Source organism: Quercus lobata, chromosome 4 (assembly GCF_001633185.2).
Source record: "Quercus lobata isolate SW786 chromosome 4, ValleyOak3.0 Primary Assembly, whole genome shotgun sequence".
Lineage (NCBI taxonomy): Eukaryota > Viridiplantae > Streptophyta > Magnoliopsida > Fagales > Fagaceae > Quercus > Quercus lobata.
In genome coordinates, this window is record NC_044907.1 from 31373564 (window position 1) to 31394190 (window position 20627).

General features: G+C 37.5%; 2 protein-coding genes across 2 annotated transcripts; both read left to right on the plus strand.

Annotated features, from left to right (window-relative positions):
* Positions 1 to 1325: 1325 nt before the first annotated feature.
* On the plus strand, positions 1326 to 3648 carry LOC115985028 (UPF0481 protein At3g47200-like). The gene is made up of 2 exons (XM_031108005.1): positions 1326 to 2525; positions 3592 to 3648. Exons 1-2 carry the CDS (start codon positions 1326 to 1328, stop codon positions 3646 to 3648), a joined length of 1257 nt encoding a protein of 418 aa, XP_030963865.1.
* On the plus strand, positions 2923 to 19980 carry LOC115987651. Its single transcript, XM_031111241.1, has 3 exons — positions 2923 to 3042; positions 3649 to 3702; positions 18698 to 19980. Exon 3 carries the CDS (start codon positions 18758 to 18760, stop codon positions 19754 to 19756), a length of 999 nt encoding a protein of 332 aa, XP_030967101.1. The 5' UTR covers positions 2923 to 3042; positions 3649 to 3702; positions 18698 to 18757; the 3' UTR covers positions 19757 to 19980.
* Positions 19981 to 20627: the final 647 nt, after the last annotated feature.

Below are 20627 nucleotides of genomic sequence, written 5' to 3' on the forward strand. Positions count from 1 at the left end.
ATGACCCGAAATGTCATCACCAGGACCAAGTTGCTTCCTTTGCCCTTGGCTACATTTATGGCCGAGGAGGGTCCTTCACATGGCCGAGGAGGATCTTTCCCTTGGCTAAAGGGTGGGCCTTCCTTGGATCGGACCCTGGGCCCTACGCAGACATTGACATGGGTTTCCCAGTTTTATACCCCCCACACACGGCATTGGCGATATGGACCAACTGGAGTTAGATCCGCTTGCATTTGCCGTTTTGCAACCTGCAACAGATGATTCAAGAGTGTGAACAACAACTGGCAGAGTTCCTCAATATCAACCAACATCCTCAACTCAATCGTCCACAACCTCGAGCTCTTTGGCATCGTCCACCGACAACTTTGGTGAAGGTAAACTTCGATGGTAGAATTTTTTCAGGGTTGAACTATTCAGGAGTTATTTGTGGTTGTTCGTGACAGTGATGGATCGGTTATCACTTCTTTGTCACAACTAATTTCGCAAGCTTATATACTGGATGAGATTGAAACTATGCTGTCCTTTTGTGGTTCACCGCTAGATGATGTACATCGATGCTTTTGTTTTTTTAATCAATTACGTTATTCTCATGTTGAGAGAGAAGGTAATAGGGTTGCTAACAGTCTGGTCAAATGTGTTGTATATTTGCTATAGTGTTGTGCTTTTAATGGTATAATATACGATATTGCAATTGGAAATTTTTTCTATAAACACAAATACCCATTTTCTTAAGGTATTAAATGTTTGTCTATATCCTATATAAAAAAAAAAAAAAAAATGTTTGTCTATTAATTTTCCTTTTCTTCAAATGAAAGTGATAATAACTACAAAATTAAAGAATGTACGACGTATGTGGCCTAACAAAAGGTTCAAAACTTTATTTCCCTCTCACCAGGGTTTGTGATTATTGTCCTAAGGGTTTGTATACTGAGACTAACTTCTTTTTTAAAATGGTCATGTATTAGTCTCGTATTTTGTCTTGTACGGTGTATAGGACTGTAGCCTCATCACCCATTGCCGAAATTATTTTGTTTTCTGTTTACTTTGAGTGGGTCTCACTCTAGTGGGTTTTAAAAAATTCTTAAGAAAGGCAAAAGATGGCATAATAATTGAAGCTATTGTAAAAGGATTCCATTTTAGTGGTTAAGAATTTTGTAACTTAATGGCATTATGTGGTTTTCTTTATAAGGAGAATAAAAGTTTGAATCTGCAGGTCTCCCCATTTATTATAAAAATTGAGTTATAAGAAAAGAAAAGGATGATTCCATTATATTGCTTGTGATTATTGTTTGTACATCTTTAGGAGAAACGGCTATTGACAATCAATGGAGATGGTGCCTATTGCTGCTACTGATTCACATGAAAATGATCATATGTGCAAAGAGCTGGGCATTGACATTACAATAGTCATGGATAATGATCTTATTTGCGACGAGTCGATCATTGATGTTTCAGCTGCCATGGAGCCAGCCCGGTGGTCTGAGTGCTGCATCTATAGGGCTCCCGGGAAAATTCGCAAAATAAATAAAGAAGCCTACACTCCAAAGGTAATCTCCATAGGCCCTTTTCACCACGGTGGAAATGAAGTAAGGGATGAGGACAGTCAAAAAGAATTGAGGGATATGGAAACGTTGAAAGTGAGAAAATTAAAGGAATTTTGTGATCGGACTGGGAAATGCCAGAAGGAAATAGCAGGGATCATTGAAAAAAACCAAGATAAGATTCGTCGTTGTTATTCAGAGAGCTTTGATATCAGCAAGGAAGATTTCGTGAAGATGGTTCTATTGGATTCCACCTTTATCATGGAGGTTTTATTGAGGGCTGATGATAGAGAAAAATATAAAGACGATTTTATTGTAAGTAATCCAATGGTGAACGACAATATACGACTAGACTTGATATTACTTGAGAATCAACTTCCGTTCTTTATTCTGAAGGAGTTATATGAGAAATCTTATGAAAGACACAGTGAAAGGCCCATTTTTCAGCTTGCCTGCAAATATTTTAGTCGCTATATCGAGAAAAACCCAGAAGGGGAGAAGGTGGAGAAAGTAAAACATTTCACTGATTTGATCAGACTTTCATATTGTCCAGATAATCTCGAATTCAATGTAAGAAAGAAAAATCCATGTACTGCAACAAAGCTGTACGAGACAGGAGTGATATTCAAATTGCATGAAGATTCACTTGACATACACTTCCACAAGTCGCTTTCCACTAAAACAAGTCCATGCTTCAATTTCTCATGGCTCTTAAAATGCCTGCTGGGTTTGACAGGCTTTGGGTGCTTGGAACATACACAACCTTTGTTGAAGATCCCACGCTTCATAATAGATGACGATACTGAAGGCCTTCTCCGAAAGATCATGCTATTGGAGCAATGTCATTATCCATTCGAAGCTTTCGCATGCAATCATATGTGGATATTGGATTATCTTATCAACAGTAAAGAAGATGTGGAGTTGCTCATTGAAAAAAATATTATATATAACGATTTAGGTAGCAATGAAGTAATTGCCGAAATGGTAAATAAACTTTGCATTGAAATTTCGGAGAGAAAGTCCTGTTACGCTGATCTCGCTGAAGACCTTTGTGATCACTATGCGCAACATTGCAATGTAGTATGTAGGGGTGTCAAATGGGTGGGTTTGGGGTGAGCATAATTGGGTTGGGTATTTAAAACTCATTTACCCATTAAAGTCCCATTTAACTAGTTGCTTCTAACCCAAATGTAACATCCCGTCAGTTTTTAAAAAAAAAAAAAAATGTAGAGTCAGCATTTTTTTGTGGACCACATGTGCCCCTACCTAACCCCACTACCCATCATTCTCATCCACTCATTTTCACCCACTTCTCTTCTCTCTTTTGGCTGGCTCTCTCTTTTCTTTCTTTCATTTTCTCTCTTTTCATTTTATTGAAACACACACACACACTCACCCGCCGGCCTCCACTCCAAACCACACCATCTCACCATCATTTTTCCGGCAAGATCACCGGAAAAATACTTAAGAACTCCAAAGCATCTTCATCATTTTATTTGAGGTAAAAGTTCAAATCTTTTTTTATGGGTATTATGTTCTTGTTTGAGGTTATTTTACCCAAGCTTTAATAATGTTATTCATGTGATTTAAGAGCTTTGGAAATGATATTCATGTGTTTATATGTATGAGTTTTGGTCTTGGTGGATGTATTTGATGAGTGAGTTCATGATTTTTACAATGATGGCTATCTGAGGCTTGTTATGGTGAAAATTTAGAGGTTTTGAGTTATAATATGTGATAGATGATGAATATAATTTTATTAATTATTTGGGGCTAGTTAAAGATTTAAATTGTTTGTCTTGGAGAAAATTATGATTTTGGTGTCATGGGTCACTTGATGATGTTATAAAAATCTTGTGGGAAGCACTTGTAAAGTGTGGAGGTTTTGATGTTAGATATGACACCTTGAAAGATTTATAAGTATAAATGGGAGTCTATGCCTTGCAAACTAAAGTGTTTTGATAAACTTTGGAAGTAGAATACATTACATGTGAGGTTGAATACTAGGCTTGCCTAATTAAGTTCTTACTTGGCAATTCCTAATTTGTAGTTAGATACAATTTCAAGCATTGTGCTCATTGTGATAGGTTTGCTTGACATTGTTTAGGTTCTAGCTAATCTCCCTTTGGAGCTTGGAGAATTAGGATTTTGCGGTTGCGAGGTAAGTAGCTTTTTAATGGGATTTTTGAAAATAACCATGTTGCATAAATGTTGTTTTTGGGTCAAACACATTTTGGAAAATTATATATGGATATATGTTTTCTTAAAAGTATTTTGTTGTGACCCTATTATATATTATTATATATGAAAATACATCATATTTGGTATTACATTTGGGGAAATGCATGAATTGTTGAAAGCCTTACAAACTTTATGGAAGTTAGATTATTTAAGGTTTTTCTGAAACTACTTGGATATGAACTATGTGTTTCAAAGTAATGTAACCTGTGAGTTGTTTTAACACCATGCTATGTGTGATTTCTCGATAATCACCCGATTTGGTTTCTGTAATCTTTGTGACAATGGAATCAAATCTAGGACAGTGTCCTTTCACTTTGGATGACGCGTTCTTCCCTGCTGTCCATGGGGGGAAGAGGTTCCTTGATTGTGTGTGGGTGAGGCTGCTGTCCATGGGGCCAAGAGACCACATGCAAGAGAGGTCCTATTTGATGCGCTCTCTTTGCTGCCCATGGTGGGAGAGAAAAACCTTGAGGGTATGGGTGAGGCTGCTATCCATGGGGCCAAGAGTCTACATACCAGAGAGGACAATATCATGCCAGTTGTGAATGGGTGGATCCCCTGACCGGTTTATGTGGTAGTATGGTATATTTATGATAAATTACCGTATGTTAGATTTTATGGCTTTGGAAATTATATTGTTAGTGCTCACAGATTATAGTATATAGTTTCAAGGTATTTACTTTGAGAAACTTTGTGTTTTATCATTTGATCATTCTTGTCATATTATTATTATTGAAGATGAAACTTGCATTTCCCCCACCCTCATTAAATGTGCTACTTACTGGATTCTGCCATTATTTTATAAACTTTTTAGAGTAGACAACAATCTTTTGAGACAGCTTTTTGGTGGCTAATAGTAGTTAGACTAACTACTGATGGAGGCTGAATTTTTGTAATGGATATATTAGATGGTGTACATCTTAGACTAGGCTTGACTCATTCTTTTGTATATTATAGTGGTTATGACTATATTCTTACTGATGGGACAAGTTGTTGGTATGTAATTGTTTATTCAAACCTCTATTCTTTTGTGGCCAATGGTCCTTGTAATTAATGCTTAGAGCTCTGACTTACTCTGAGAGTATATTCTATGAGATTATTATGATAATTCTTGATGTTGGCACTTGATAGGATTTATGTGGATTGAATTGTCAAAAAGGAAAAAAATTTACAGATACTTGAGACGTCTTTCTCATGCTTTGGACCCTTTGGGGTTTGGGGCGTGACACCAAATCCAACCCAACCCAACCCAACCCAACCCAATTATTATGGGTAAACCCCAACCCACCCAATTACCCAATTATCAAAATTACCAAAATGCCCAAAATGCCCATAAAGTGAAAAACTCAAATCTCACGGCTCCATCTCTTATCCTTCTCTGGTTCAAAAAGTGAGGTTGGAAAATTTCATCAAATCTCCAACAAAAAAAAAAAAAAAAAAAAAAAATTGCCACCATCCACTAAATAAATAATCTAAAATCCAACAAATTTAAACCCCTCTGCTCATTTTTTGCAACCCCGTATCTTCCCTCCGCATTTAATTGCTAAGAAAATGTAGGAAAAACAAAACTCTAATTTTCTCAGCAACCAAACACTCCCCAAGAAATAGGAAAAAAAAAAAAAAAACACATTCATAACCCAAACAGACAACTTTATTTATATTTAACTGAAAATGCTTTCTCTCACTCTGCGTACACAAAGCAAAGTGGCCAAGTCAGTGAAATGGCACTCTCGAAAAAATGGCCACAGAGTTGGAAGAGAAGTTGATAGAAGAACTCGGGTACCCGATTCGACTCTCGGAGCAAGTTCGAGTCGCGGTGGACGAAGCCAATTGGTTCAAACTTGAGTGTTTTGAAGTGGGCAAGCAAGTGGACCGGGTCTCCCAAATGCTTTGAACCATGACCCGATTCGCTTCCACAGCATAGTTTCTATACAACCGTCCGATTCGGCAAGTGACCGCTGAGGTGTCTAAGAACCTAGAGCGTGCCGTAACCCTAGTCCGGAAGTGCAAGCACCAGAGTGTTTTGCGATGCGTCGTAACAATCATGAGCGCTGCCACCACTGCCAACCAATGTGTCTTGCGCCTACATAGCTGAGCCATGGCGACTCTTGTTAGTCACTGACTCTGCCATTGTTGAGAGAGTGAAGCAAGAGTTTGGGGTTTCTCTGAGTTGGTTTGCTTAGGTGGGTTTAGGAATCTAAATACATGATTGGAGGCTAAGAAAATGAAGGAAAATTTTAAAATTTGAAAACCTAGTGAAACGATTAGAGAGGTTGAAAGAGGGGTAGGGCTGGGTTGAATTTGGGTTAATTGTTTTTTGGTTCAATAGGGTTCATTGGGTTCTTAGTTAAAACCCAATAATTATTGGGTCTAATTGGGTTGATGCCCATTTAACCCAAATAATAATTGGGTGGGTTTGTGTTCAATTAGAGTGGGTGGGTTTGAGTAGGCAAATGGGTTTGGGCTTATTTTGCCACCCTTAGTAGTATGGGATACTTGAGACGTACTTATTTTCCCAATCTTTGGAGAACCACTGTAACTGTTGTTGGTCTTATAGTCTTTGGATTTACTTTCTAGAGTATAATTAGACCTTATGTAGCTCCAAAAATAGATTCAGTCCATTGTGTCTGATCTTGTGATACCCTCTTGTTCCTATTAGGGTTGTTTATTTTAGATTTGGGCAAATGGTTATTTAGCAACACTGTTTATGCTTTCATGGAGAGTTTGTATTTAAGCCAATAACAATAATGGTCTATCTTCTGTTATTTTGCTTTACCCCTGAATGCTATTAATAATATCAATGTTTTTTATGTGGGTAATGAATGTTCAATAAGTGTATAAAACACTATGAATGTTTAGACCCCCAATATCCAATTATCAATTCAAGCTTATTATCAAACAATTAATGTGCGGAATATGAACATAAGCATATGACAGAATTAATAAACAATCTCAACCAAATAAAATCACATCCACAACAAAAATTAAATGGCAAAGATTAAGGGAAGATGCAAACACAAGGACAACACAACAATGTGTTATCGAAGAGGAAACCGAAACCCTCGGCGTAAAACCTCTCCGCCGCCCTCCAAGAGGTAAATAATCCACTAAAGAATGTAGTTGGGATACATGAATAGCAGAAGACCCTCCAAGCCTAATCTACACAGTGTACCTAAGCCCTCCAAGCTGCTACTCCAATGAGGTTACACCAAACCTATTTCTTCTTTAGCTTACCGGATTCCGCTATGGCCTATAACATCAACCAATATGAAATTGGTTCCTTCCTAACTGCTTCCTAAACACCAAATGGCCTTCTCACAGATGTGGGTATGGTGAAAAAAGGTTTTGGTAATGTACTTCTCAAGGATGTAACAATGGAGAGGGTGAAAGTAGAGGAATTTGAAGAGTCACTATGTGAAGATTGGGGATGAGTCAATTTTGTTTTTCTCTAGGGTTTTTCTCTCAAAATTCTCTCTGGAAGCTCTACTCATTTCGTGGGTATAAGGGCTATATATACTAGGGTGAGAGTGGAATGCGAAAAGTCGGTTTTTTTTAAAACAGAGCTGGTTGGTGGCTTGGCCTTGCGACTTGATTAAGCTGCGAGTTCCAGCCGCGAGGTAATTGAATGGCTAGACTGGACTTTTTGTCCTGTAGTGCTACAGTTGGCATGACAGTTCAGCTACTCTACATACTTGGCACGTGTGCAACTTTTGGCGGCTTGCAAGCTGCGAGCTACCCGCGAGATCCAGTCGCGAGGAATGGCCATAAAAGCCTACAAACCACAAGGAAACAAACCCTAAAAGCTTACAAAAGCAACATGGGTACAAAATGTACCATAAACAAGTACCATAAGATTCAAAAGTTTTAATAAAAACAACCATGAGTTTAAACCAAACTATTAACCAAAGTGTAGCAAACTCATAATATAGACAACATTATCCAAAGCATAAAACTAACACCAACAACAAAAACATAAAGTAAAAACTGAGGTAAAAACTGCTAAATGTAAGTTTTATGCAGGCTCCCCCTCAAACAGGCACTCCCCCTCAAGATCTGCCCTTCAAAAATTCTCCCCCTTTTTGACCGGAATGGCCAAAGGGTCACTGATGAGTGGAAAAGCTATTAAACTTTGCTGAGAGAATGTTCATTTGGTCTTGTATTGTAGCTAGCCTATCAGAATGCTCATTCTGGACATCTCTAAGTCCATCAATCCTCTCTAGGATGATTTGGAATGCATCTAGAGGTACAGCTGATGAAGATGAAGCTCTGCTCCTCTTGCCTTGGCCTCTTGAGCTTGAAGCTTGTCTTGCAGCCTCTATCTCAGTGTCCATGGGTTCACCTTTAGCTTGGTCACCTTCTTCCTTTTCATCACCTGGGAGACGAACTTGTATCCTTGTGATGGTTAGTTTGTTGATGGCTGAGGGTGTAGGCATGAGATTGATATCTTGAGGGATGGCAACTCCTTTTAGTCTAAAAAGCCTCATCAGAAGGCTGGGAAAAATCAGTTTAGCCCTAGAGGTTGTTCTAGTCTCATCCACAATTGTGTCAAAGATGTGAGAGCTGATGTCAATGAAGGTGTTTTCCTTGAGCTCCATGAGAAATATAGCTCTGGCATTATTGATTGTAGTTAGCTTCCTAACTGGGTACAAGTTGAACATCATGATGGTGGTTAGACAACTGATGTCAGCTAGGAAGGCAGTAGTGTTGAGGCATCTCCCCTCTTTTGCTCCACCAATGCGAGATTGGACAATTTCTATGGATAGCATCCTGTCCTTGTAGTTGGTGAAGTCATGGTCATCTAGTCCTTCAAGACCCAGCACCTTATCTATATCAGCAGCATCTATAGTGAATTCCTTTCCTCTAATCCAACAGTTTAACTCATCTTCTCTCAGCACAGCATTTGCATAAAATTCTTTGATAAGAGGCTTACACACTCTAGGCAAATCACTCAGCAACCTTTCCCAACCTCTGCCCTCAAAACAACTTGGAATGAAGGTGTCCTTCAAATCCATCAAGTCTACAAATCTTTCTTGAATGATGGTTGCCCTCAAGTAGAAATCTCTGTATCTTTCAAAATGTTGAAGAGAACCTAAACTTGGTGTTGTCCATTTTTAGCCTTTTATCACTCTTCTTGGCAGTAGTCTTCTTCTTTGTAGGAGAAGGAGTCATCTGTAAACACAGCAGACAATGCCACAAAACAAAGCACAATATATGTACACTCAGAACATTAGTAACATGTTAGTATAACTGAAAAGAATATAGAACCATTCAGTCCATATTCAATTGAGAGTCAAGCATTGAAAGAGATAGATCAAATAAGATAAGGATAGAACAACCTATCAAACAAAACTAATGCCTAACACAATAAGATAGTGAGAACAAAAGCTCAATCATGAACATTTCTAGGACACATATCCAAGCACAAACATCAACATGCATTAATCAACTGTAAAGAAGCATATGTCAATGAGACATATCTTAATGAGTATGAGATGTTCAAATCAACACAGAACAGACAATATCCTCAAGGCAGAAGCAACATACATGATATCAATAATCAATAGCAACAATAAAGAAAAAAATAGAACCCAACCACTTAAGCTCAACCATTTTGAACCAATCATACCCACAAATAGAGTATATCATAAAAAACCCAAACAAATAGCATATGACAATGAGACCTATTAATATGGGTATGAGATTTACCAACTAGCATAGATTAGTTTACAAACTCTAACAGTGAAATTAATCATGATAACAACCATATTTAGCATCCTAGAAACAAGATCAACCAAGCCCAAACACCCAAACTTTAACAAACATGAACCCAACCCATATCCGACACTACAGAAAACACAAATCAAAACCACAACTCACAAATCTAAGAAATCAAGGTCATAATCATGAAATACTTAGAAAAAATAGGAAAACCCATACCTTTTCTTTGAAGATTTGAGGTTGGAATGATGCAAAAATGGAGGTTTTTCGAGAGTGATACGGTGAGTTTGAGAGAGGGATAAACGGGGAAGACAATGAACAGTCAGAAATGTTCGAGGGAAAACTGAAAAGTTTTAAAAACTACCCTTAAAATGCAAAACACACAATTTTTGTGACTAAATCAAGTCGCGCGCAAGTCGACAAGGCCAGCCGCCAGAAAACTTAAAAACAAAAAAAATTTGAAATATTTTCTAAGTGTTTTTCATGACTGGAAAGTCTACCCGCGAGAGAGTTGCGATGTGAGCCGCGAAATTCTCTGTGTACCACTCGCGATTGTACCTTCCACCTGCGAACAAGTCGCCATACTGAGCCACGAGAAACATAAAGACCCAAATTTTTGAAAAATATGAACATAAGCATATAACAAAATTGATAAACAATCTCAACCAAATATAATCACATCCACAACAAAAATTAAATGGCAAAGATTAAGGGAAAAGAGATGCAAACACAAGGACAACACAACGATGTGTTATCAAAGAGGAAACCGAAGCCCTCGGTGTAAAACCTCTCCGCTGCCTTCCATGCGGTAAATAATCTACTAAAGAATGTAGTTGGGATACATGAACAGCAGAAGATCCTCCAAGCCTAATCTACCCAGTGTACCTGAGTCTTCCAAGCTACTACTCCAACGAGGTTACGTCGAACCTATTTCTTCTTTAGCTTACCAGATTTCGCTATAACCCATAGCATCAACCAATATGAAATTGGTCCCTTCCTAATTGCTTCCCAAACACCAAATGACCTTCTAACAAATGTGGGTATGGTGAGAAAAGGTTTTGGTAATATACCTCTCAAGGATGTAACAATGGAGAGGGTGAGAGTAGAGGAATTTGAAGAGTCACAATATGAAGATTAGGGATGAGTCAATTTTGTTTTTCTCTAGGGTTTTTCTCTTAAAATTCTCTCTGGAAGCTCTACTTATTTCGTGGGTATAAGAGGTATATATACTAGGGTGAGAGTGGAATGCGAAGAGTCAGTTTTTTTAAAATAAAGCTGGCTGACGGCTTAGCTTCACGACGTGACTGAGCCGCGAGTTCCAGCCGTGAGGTAACTGAATGGCTAGACTGGACTTTTTGTCCTGTAGTGCTACAACTGGCATGATGGATCAGCTTCTTTGCATGCTTGGCACGTGTGCAACTTCTGGCGGCTTGCAAGCCGCAAGCTACCCGCGAGATCTAGTTGTGAGTCCCTACTTCTTTGCACAATCTTGAGCATTTCTTCACACTCTCTCACACACTACCCTTACATGATTTCCACCTAAATACAGGGTTACTAATTGCTAAAATACAAGCAAATTTGGCATGGAATAAAACCAACAAGATGGTTGATAAAATTCAACCTTACAGGTAATGCCCACTATGGATTGTTCTTTTTAAGAGTAATTCCTACTAATTAATCACAAGAGCCTTACACTGACATTTCTCATATATATAATTATGCAATATCTAACTGTTGGAGATAGATTTTGCTAGAGGCAAAGAACAAAAATTTTCTTAATGCAATTACAAATACTAATAGTTGTCAAAGTTGAGTTGAATTGTTAAATAAAATAATTGTAAAGTGTAAAAAAATTAAACTAATAGATAAAAGTATTCTAAGTAATAATAATTAAAGTTTACTTAATAACAATAATTAATATGTTTATTGTATTTAGAAAAAAATAAATGATTTTCAAAATTTAATCTTAGTGACAATAATTAAATAGTATGTTCATTGTATTAAGAAACTATTTGCCAAATGAATTTATAGTTTATCTTTTGTTCTCTTGCCAGTACTATGAATAGGTTTGTAATAGAGAAACCACATAGACCATAAAAAATTCATTTTCTATCCAAAATTCATCTTCTTGCTGAACCTCCTAAATATCTTGGAACTGCCACTAACCAAACTAACCCTTTATTATAAGAGTGAACTACAAATCCTATATTATAGTAAACCCAGCATGGTATTAGAGCTAATATGTAGCATGGTATTATAGTCAAACATTTTTCTTAGCCTCTAGCAAAATCTATCTCTAACACTAAAAAATTTAAGATATGATTGTTGTTTCCTATTGTCGCAAAAACAATCTGATTGAACAGGGAAGAAAATAGTCAATGTATTGTTTGATTTCTGATTGGCATGCATCCCAATCCTTTTTAATCTAATAGCTTTGAGAGAGAGAAAGAGTTTGTAGATGATGATGATGTCCAGAGAGCATTGTTTTAATAGCCTTGTTCTTCTTCAAAAGTCATTTTTAAAAAAAAAAAAAATTTATGATTAATAGTAACACTCTAACAGGGATATGGGACATGATAACTATAAACTTTCATTTTGAAAACAATTCACAAGAGCAATCGGAAGCTTGTGAGTGAACTATGGACATGAAATGCCATCAAGTAATATCCCATTAGCATAGACCTAAGTCTAATTCTACTTTGTGTGTAAGTCAAATCTCCTACTTATACTAAAATTTTATTGATCTAGGGTTTAGTTTACTACATATGCCCTTGTTAGGGTTTATTATAACACAGGTTTTGTACTACCCTCTTATATAATAAAAATGTAGTCCTTAAGGGTTTTCTCTGTGGACGTAGGCCATTAGTTTGAATCACGTAACCCTTGTGTTCTTGTGTTCCTATTTTATACTTAAGCATAATCAACATGAAATATATCATAGTTAATATTTAACATGGTATTAGAGTCACCTTCTTGTGGCCATGGTTTTTTGTCTTTATGGTGTGTTTAAGAGTAATCTTTGTCTTTCTTTGTGTTTCTTTGCGGCATTCATCTTCTTTGGCTTCTTACTGCTGTCATCAAAACTCTCCGGTATAGTCATATCACCATTAAAAGTTGAATCAAAATTGCAAGACCATTGCCTTCTACAAACCACCGTCATAAAGCTAAACTCCATTCAAGGGATCATTTCAACCTTATCCAATCTCAAGGTTTCATCAAGCTTCTAATCTTGAATTTGAAAGGGGGTGTTAGAGATATATCAGCTTATTAGTATAGGCCCAAGTCAAATTCTACTTTGTGTGCAAGTCAAGTCTTCTACTTGTACTAGAAGTCTATTAGTCTAGAACTCTACTAGAAGTCTAATAGGATAATATATTTCTAACATTTAAATTATGATTAATAGAAACACTCTAATAGGGATATGGGACAGGATAACTATAAGCTTTCATTTCCAAAACAATCCAAAAGAGCAATCGGAAGCTTGTGAGTGAACAATGGACACGAAATGCCATCAAGTAATAGTGCCCAACCGGCTTTTTGTGTTCTCACAAAAATTATAAGGGAAAAATGCAAAACATGTTAATGTGAGGTGTTAATAGGAATTAATTAGAACAACCTAGTTTTTATGGAGTTATAGGATGACCCTAATTATGTGTAAAATTATTTGATATGCCGGCTCACAAATATGTGGGCCTCATAGGCGTGGGATACACATGCTTATTTATCCTATTTGTAACTGTAAGGTTGAATTTTATCAACCATCTTGTTGGCTTTATTCCGTGCCTAATTTGCTTGTATTTTAACAATTAATAACCCTGTATTTAGGTGGGAATCATGTAAGGGTAGTATGTGAGAGAGTGTGAAGAAATGCTCAAGATTGTGCAAAGTAGCAGGGACTCATGACTGGATCTTGCGGGTGGCTCGCGGCTTGCAAGCCACCAAAAAGTTGCACACGTGCCAAGCATGCCAGAAACTGAAGAGTCGCACTAGCTGTTGCACTACAGGACAAAAGTCCCAGGTTGGCTAGGCCGTTAGCTCGCGGCTTGAACTCGCGACTCAATCCAGTCACGAGGTCAAGTCACCAGAACACCCTGTTTGGGAAAAACTGACTTTTCACATTCCTTCTCACCCTACTATATATATACCCTTATACCCATGATATCGAGAGAGCTTCCAGAGAGAATTTTGAGAGAGAAATCCTAGAGAAAAACAAGATTGATTCATCCACAATCTTCACGTAAAGACTCTTCAAATTCTTCTACTCTCTTCCTTTCGATTGTCAAATCTTTGAGAGGTACATTACCAAAACCTTTTCTCACCATACTCATATCTGTGAGAAGACCATTTGGTGTTTGAGAAGCAGTTAAGAAGGGACCAATTTCATATTGGTAGATGCTATGGTCAAGTAGCGGAATCTGGCAAGTTAAAGAAGAAATAGGTTCGGCGTAACCTCATTAGAGTAGGAGCTTAGAGGGTTTAGGTACATTGGGTAGATTAGGCTTGGAGGGTCTTCTGCTGTTCATGTATCCCAACTACATTCTTTAGTGGACTGTTTACCGCTTGGAGGGCGGAGGAGAGGTTTTACGCCGAGGGCTTCGATTTCCTCTTCGACAACACATCGAGTGTTGTCCTTGTGTTTGCATCTATTTTCCCTTAATTTTTTCCACTTAATTTCTCCTGTGGATGTGATTTTATTTGGTTTAGATTGTTTATCAATTTTGTATTAAGCTTATGTTCATTTTCTGCACATTAATTGTTTGATATTAAGCTTGAATTAGTAATTTGTAAATTGGGGGTCTAAACGTTCAAGGTGCTTTATACACTTATTGAACTCTCAATTGGTATCAAAGCGCGTACACTCTTATTGGTTTCATTACCATTGTGTGATCCTTGACCCCATATTGAGATGGACTAGTCTCAATCTTTAAATGCTCCACCATATTTTGATGGTAGCAACTATGCCTTTTGGAAGGTAAGGATGAGAGCATTTCTGTGTTCTATAGGTGAAGCTGTTTAGGATGTTGTTGAAATAGGTTGGACAAAGCCAGAGGCAGCCAAATCCACTTGGGATAAGGCAACCCTCGCGACGTCAAATGCTAATAGTAAAGCACTTAACGCAATTTTTTGTGGTGTGTCCCCAGATGAATTCCATCGGATTTCTCATATCACTGTTGCCAAGGAAGCAGGGTAGATTTTGGAAACCACTTATAAGGGTACAAAGAAAGTCAAGGACATAAAGCTACAAATGTTGACTACCCGGTTTGAGGAGCTCAGGATAAGCGAGGATGAGTCCTTTGACTCTTTCTATAGTAAGCTAAATGAAGTGGTCATCGGCAAGTTTAAATTGGGAGAGAAAACGGAGGATTCAAAAGTTGTAAGAAAAATTCTTCATTCATTGCTGGAGAGCTTCCATGCAAAGGTGACTGCAATTGAGAAGAGCAAAGACCTTGATGAAATCAAAGTCCAAGAGCTGATTGATTCTCTCTAAACATATGAACTTTCATTACCAAATCAAAGAAAGAGAAAATCACTGGCTCTTAAGACAATAAATGAAAGGGTAGAAGGTCATGGTTCATCGGATGAGAATGCAGTAGAAAAGGATGTTGCCTACCTTGCAAAGAATTTCCGCAAATTTCTAAAGTTCAAAAATAGTGAGAAATTTGGTGATAAAGGGAAATTTATGAGTTCTGGAAAGGAGAAGAAAGACTTCAAAAAGAGAGAAGGAAAGGAGTCCCAATCTACACAAGGAGTCACTTGTTTTGAGTAATGGATAGGGCCATTTCAAAAAGGAATGTCCTAATTATCTGAAATCGAAGGGCAAGGTGTATGCCACCACTCTTAATGACTTAGATTTCTCCACCTCTAATTTGGAGGATATCTGTGACAAAGAAGGGAATTTCTTAGCATTCATGATTGTTGCTCATGTTGAGTCTTCGGAGGACTTGAATTTGCTTGTGGAAGAACTTGAGGAGCATAGTGATGAGGAATTCATGGGAATTGTAGAAGAATCAGATGCTAAAGAAGATGAAGATACAACTGGTCTTAAAGAGAACTACAATTCTCTACTTGAGAAGTCAAGAGAATATGCAAGGGTGGCCAAAGCAGCTGTGAAAAAGATGAAGAAAGCTGAAGAGGACTATGAAAGTCTTCTAGTGAGATACAAGGAGGCCAAGTGTGAGATAGAGACGCTAAATGGCGAGTTAACCGAGGCTTACACCAAGGTAAAATTCCTTGAGTTTTAGGTGATTCAAGTAAATGCCAAGGTGGAGCGAGTCTTTACAAAGAAGCTTGATGATGTCCTTTTTTCTCAAAAGACCTTCTCCGACAAAACCGAATTAGGATACACCAGAGAAAGTAGTTCAGCTGTGAACATCTCCAAAGAAGTGAAGTTTGTGAAGGCCAAAGTGCTGGTTGTAGTTGCCCCTACTGTTGAAAAGGCAAATATTGAGAAGAAGAAGAATGTAACTGACTAGCAAGTGTTGAACAAGCCCCGTAATCAATCTGTGATCAGGTTTGAAGGCAGATCAAAATCTTTTCCTCGATCGCAAAGAGGTCCTAGAATGAATCATGTGTGCCATCACTGTGGACTTCAAGGGCATACCCGACCCAATTGTCATAAGCTGAGAGCATTGAGGAATGCTAGTGATCAAAGGCTAAGAAGGCCAAGAAATGACAAGAGGACTTGGGGTGTTGAGTTATCAAGAGATTGAAATGTTGATCTCGGAATGATGGACGTGATGAAGATGATTGGTGCATTCACCAACTGCTTGGAAAGCTTCACTAGAAGGTTTGAAAGTCCTAACTCTCGTACCCAATGCTATACGGATATCACCCCAAACTGACGTGTGGGTGATGAAGGATACTCATGCATAAGCATTACCACATGTCCATGCATTAATACTTCTTATGTTGTGTGACTGTTGGTTTGTTTATTGATTATGAAATTTGAAAATTATTTGTTTGTTTGTTTGTTTGTTTTTTTTGTTGTTGTTGTTGTTGTTGTTTGTTTTTACATTGTTGCTTCTAATCAATCTTTTCCTTCTTGCGTGTCAAAAATCCAAAAACCATATAAAAAGTAGAAAATCCAAAAAGATTGATCGACATTGTTGAGTTTTGTCTCAAAATATGTTTTACCTTGTACCGTTGTGCAAATGGCTTTATGCATCTATGAGCATAGCTTGTTCCCTATGCACTTATATCGTTGTGGGAGAAATTTTGAAATCTTTGTGATTGTTGTAAATAGATATTCAACCTTGACATGAATGATTAGTGAATGGTTTTGTTGATCTTGAGACATGCATAGACTTGTGTCTATATATCTTTCCACTCTATATTTTATTGCTTTTGCTAAAAGAGCTCACAAAATGTAAATCTCCAAATGAAAAGAGATATTAAGCTGCAAAAGCCTGTCGTACATATTAGTATTTGACTAGGAAAAAGGGAAAGCGACCAAAAATTAAAAGTATATGATGCCTAAAAAGCCAAAGGCTAACTCATCAAAGTGAAATATCAAAAATTTCAGGCATTGATCTCAAAATGAGATTTGTTGATTCAAATAGATCAAATTTTGTGTCAAACATGAAGCCAAATGAAAAGCTTCAAAGATATTGTACTTAAGCCTTTGTGGGAGGTCATATATGCATATTTCTATAATTGAGATGGATCACATTATCTAATGCTAGTTGTGTATGTCTTGATTGAATTGATCATTGAAGTTTCACATTAGACTAAGGACTATCTCATCTTTGATATTCACATACAACACACATGTCTATGTTCAATGAATGCCATATTCATTCGTGTGATTGTACTTGATTAAATGTGTTTTCACATGCTCTATCTTTGTTGATCTATCACAAAAAGATTTTTAAGTGTTTTAGTTGTTTTTGGAAAGTACTTTGTTTTTGCAAAAATTGTCAAAAAGTTCAAAAACTGTTTTGCCTTGTTCTGGCGACTCAGTCGCGGGTAGAACCAGTCACATACCCCAGTTGCGAGTCCATCACAAAGATTTTTTGCAACTCGCTGGTGACTCATTGGCCGGTAAATGCTTCAGTCACGAAAAAGACTTAATATTTTTCAAAAAATTGGATTTTCATGCTTTTCGTGGCTCAGGTTGACGACTTGTTCGCGGGTGGAAGGTCCAATTGCGAGGGGTACATAAAGATTTTCGCGGTTCAATTTGCGACTCTCTTGCGAGTGGAATTTCCAATTGCGAAAAACACTTAGAAATTTTTTTCAAAGTTTTCTTTTTAGTGTTCTGGTGGTTGGTCCTGGCGACTTGCATACGACTTGTCTCAGTTGCGAAAATCACATGTTTTGGGCAAACTTGGTTAGTTTTTAAACCTCTTCAGTTTTCCCTCGAACATTTCTAACTGTTCATCTTCTTCCTTTTTTGAAAAACTCTTAAACTCACTGTGTCACTCTCAAAAGAACTTCCATTTTGAATCATTTCTTTCTCAAATCTTCAAGAAAAAGGTATGGGTTTTCTCTCTCTCACTACATATTTCATGTTTTGAGCTTTATTTTCTTGGATTTGTGATTCGTTATTGAATTTTGTGATATCTGTGGTTTCATCTATGGGCTGGGTTCATGTTTGTTGAGTTTGAGTCTTTGGGCTTGATTGATCTTGTTTGGGCTAGGTTGCTATATCTCGTTACTTTCATTTTTTTCTTCACTATTAGAGTTTATTATCTGTTCTATGTTGTATGGTTAATCTCATACCCATGTTTATTGGTCACATTGTCATATGATATTGTTTTTTTGTGATATTCTCTATTTGTGAGTATTTTTGTTTCAATTTGGTTTAGTTCTGTTTGTTGGGTTATAATGTCTTGTCTGCTTGTTGCTATAGTTTCTTATTCTCATGAATGCTGCTATTGCCTAGAGGATACTGTTTGCTCAGTGTTGGTTTGATCATATCATAATCATTTAGATATGTCTCATAGACATATTGTTTGGCTAAATGTGGTATTCATTGTTTCTATACAATCGAGTAGTGTGTTGCATTTTGTGTGGTGACCTAGAATGTTTGTGTTTGAGTTGTTGTGTAAATAGGTTGTTCTATTTCTCTCTGCTTTAAGCTTTCTCATTCTACACCTGCCTCTGAACTGTATCTTGATTGAGTGATTTGGTGCTATATTTTTAACAATAACGTGTTACTAATGTTCTGTATTGTGGTCTTTTCTGCTTGTTCACAGATGGCACCTTCTCCTACAAAGTAGAAGACTCCTGCTAAGAAAGCTGACAAAAGGTTGAAAATGAACCATAACCTATTTAGGTCAATTCAAAACTTTGGTAGATATAGGGATTCTTTCTTGAGGGGTACCATCATTCAAGAAAGATTTGTTAACTTAGGAGATTTGAAGGACACCTTCATTCCAAGTTGCTTTGAGGGCAGAGGATGGGATAAATTATTGAGTGACCTACCTGTTGTTTGTGAGCCTTTAATTAGAGAATTCTATGCAAATGCTGTGATAAGGGAGGATGAATTGAGTCGTTGGGTTAGAAGAAAGGAATTCACCATAGATGCCCATGATATTGATGAGGTGCTAGGGCTTGAAGGACTAAAGGACTCTGACTTCACCAACTACAAGGACAGGATGCTCTCTATAGAAACTGTCCAAACTCGTATTGGTGGACAAAGAGAAGGGAGATGCCTCAACACTACCGCATTTCCAACTGACATGAGGTGTCTAACCACCATTATGATATTCAATCTGCATCCTGTGAGGAAGCTGACTACAATCAACAATGCCAGAGCTATCTTCCTCATGGAACTTAAGGAGAAAACCTTCATTGACATCAGCTCTCACATCTTTGACACTATTGTGGATGAGACTAAAACCACCTCTAGGCCCAAGCTGATCTTTCCTAGCCTTCTTATGAGGCTTTTCAGAGAAAAAGGTGTTGAAATTCCTCAAGATATCAGCCCCATGCCTACACCTTCAGCCATCAACAAGCTAACCATCATCAGGATTCAAGTTCATCTTCCAAGTGATGAAGAGGTAGGTGATCAAGATGAAGGTGGCCAAATGGAGACTGAGACAATGACTGTAGGACAAGCTTCAACACCCAGAAGCCATGGCAAGAGGAGCAGAGCTTCAACCTCATTAGAGGTACCTCCTGATGCATTCCAGATCATTCTGGAGAGGATTGATGGGCGCAGAGAGGTCCAAAATGACCATACTGATAGGATGACAGCACTTCAGGATCAGCTCAACATACTTTCCGCCAAGTTTGATAGCTTCAGCACCTAGCAGTGACCCTTTGGCCATTCCGGTCAAAAAGAGGGAGAACTTTTAAGGGACAGCTCTTGAGGGGGAGTGTCATTTTAAGGGGGAGCTGTTTATGCTTTGGTTTTACTTTATGTTTATTATAGTTTATGGGTTTGATATGCCAAAACACTTAGGTTAATGTTTTGGTTTAAAAACTCACGGATCTGTTTGAAAGCACTTATGTTACACTCATGGATCTGTTTGAAAGCACTTATGTTACACTCATGGATCTGTTTGAAAACATTTACATTACTTTGGTTTGTTAATATTTAAAGTTGTTATTCAATATGTTTATGGTGTTTTGTGCCCATGTTGCTTTTGTAAGCTTTTAGGGTTTGTTTCCATGATTTGTAGGGTTTTATGGTTTGTACCATGCTTATGCAGCCTTTATGTTCTGTTGCCAATTCTAGCTAAATGTTATGCATTTTCTTTAAGTATTCTCACTCTTGTGCCCTAGTAGGATTTTGTTCCTAGATGCATATACTTTAAGCATTGTGCATTGCTTGAGTGTTGGGTATGCAAGTGATTTGCATTGAGCTTATTAACTTGTATGCCCAGATGTTCATTCCAAGTGTGAATGAGCATTGTGGTCACTATTTTATAGTGATTGCCTGTTTGGTCAAGCCTTGGTTTATTTCTCATTCCATTTTGCTTGATCGCATTGTGCTTACCTCATATGCCTTACAAGTTTTCTACATACAATGATCAAATTGTGATGTTGTGTTTCAGGAGTTACTTGTTCATATGATTCAAGAGCTTATCAGATTCTAGAGTTAGGTGTGAGTGAGTTTTGTTCAACTGTTCCCAACTCACATATTAAGTCTAGAGTTTGTTTTAGGGTTTTGTCACGGAA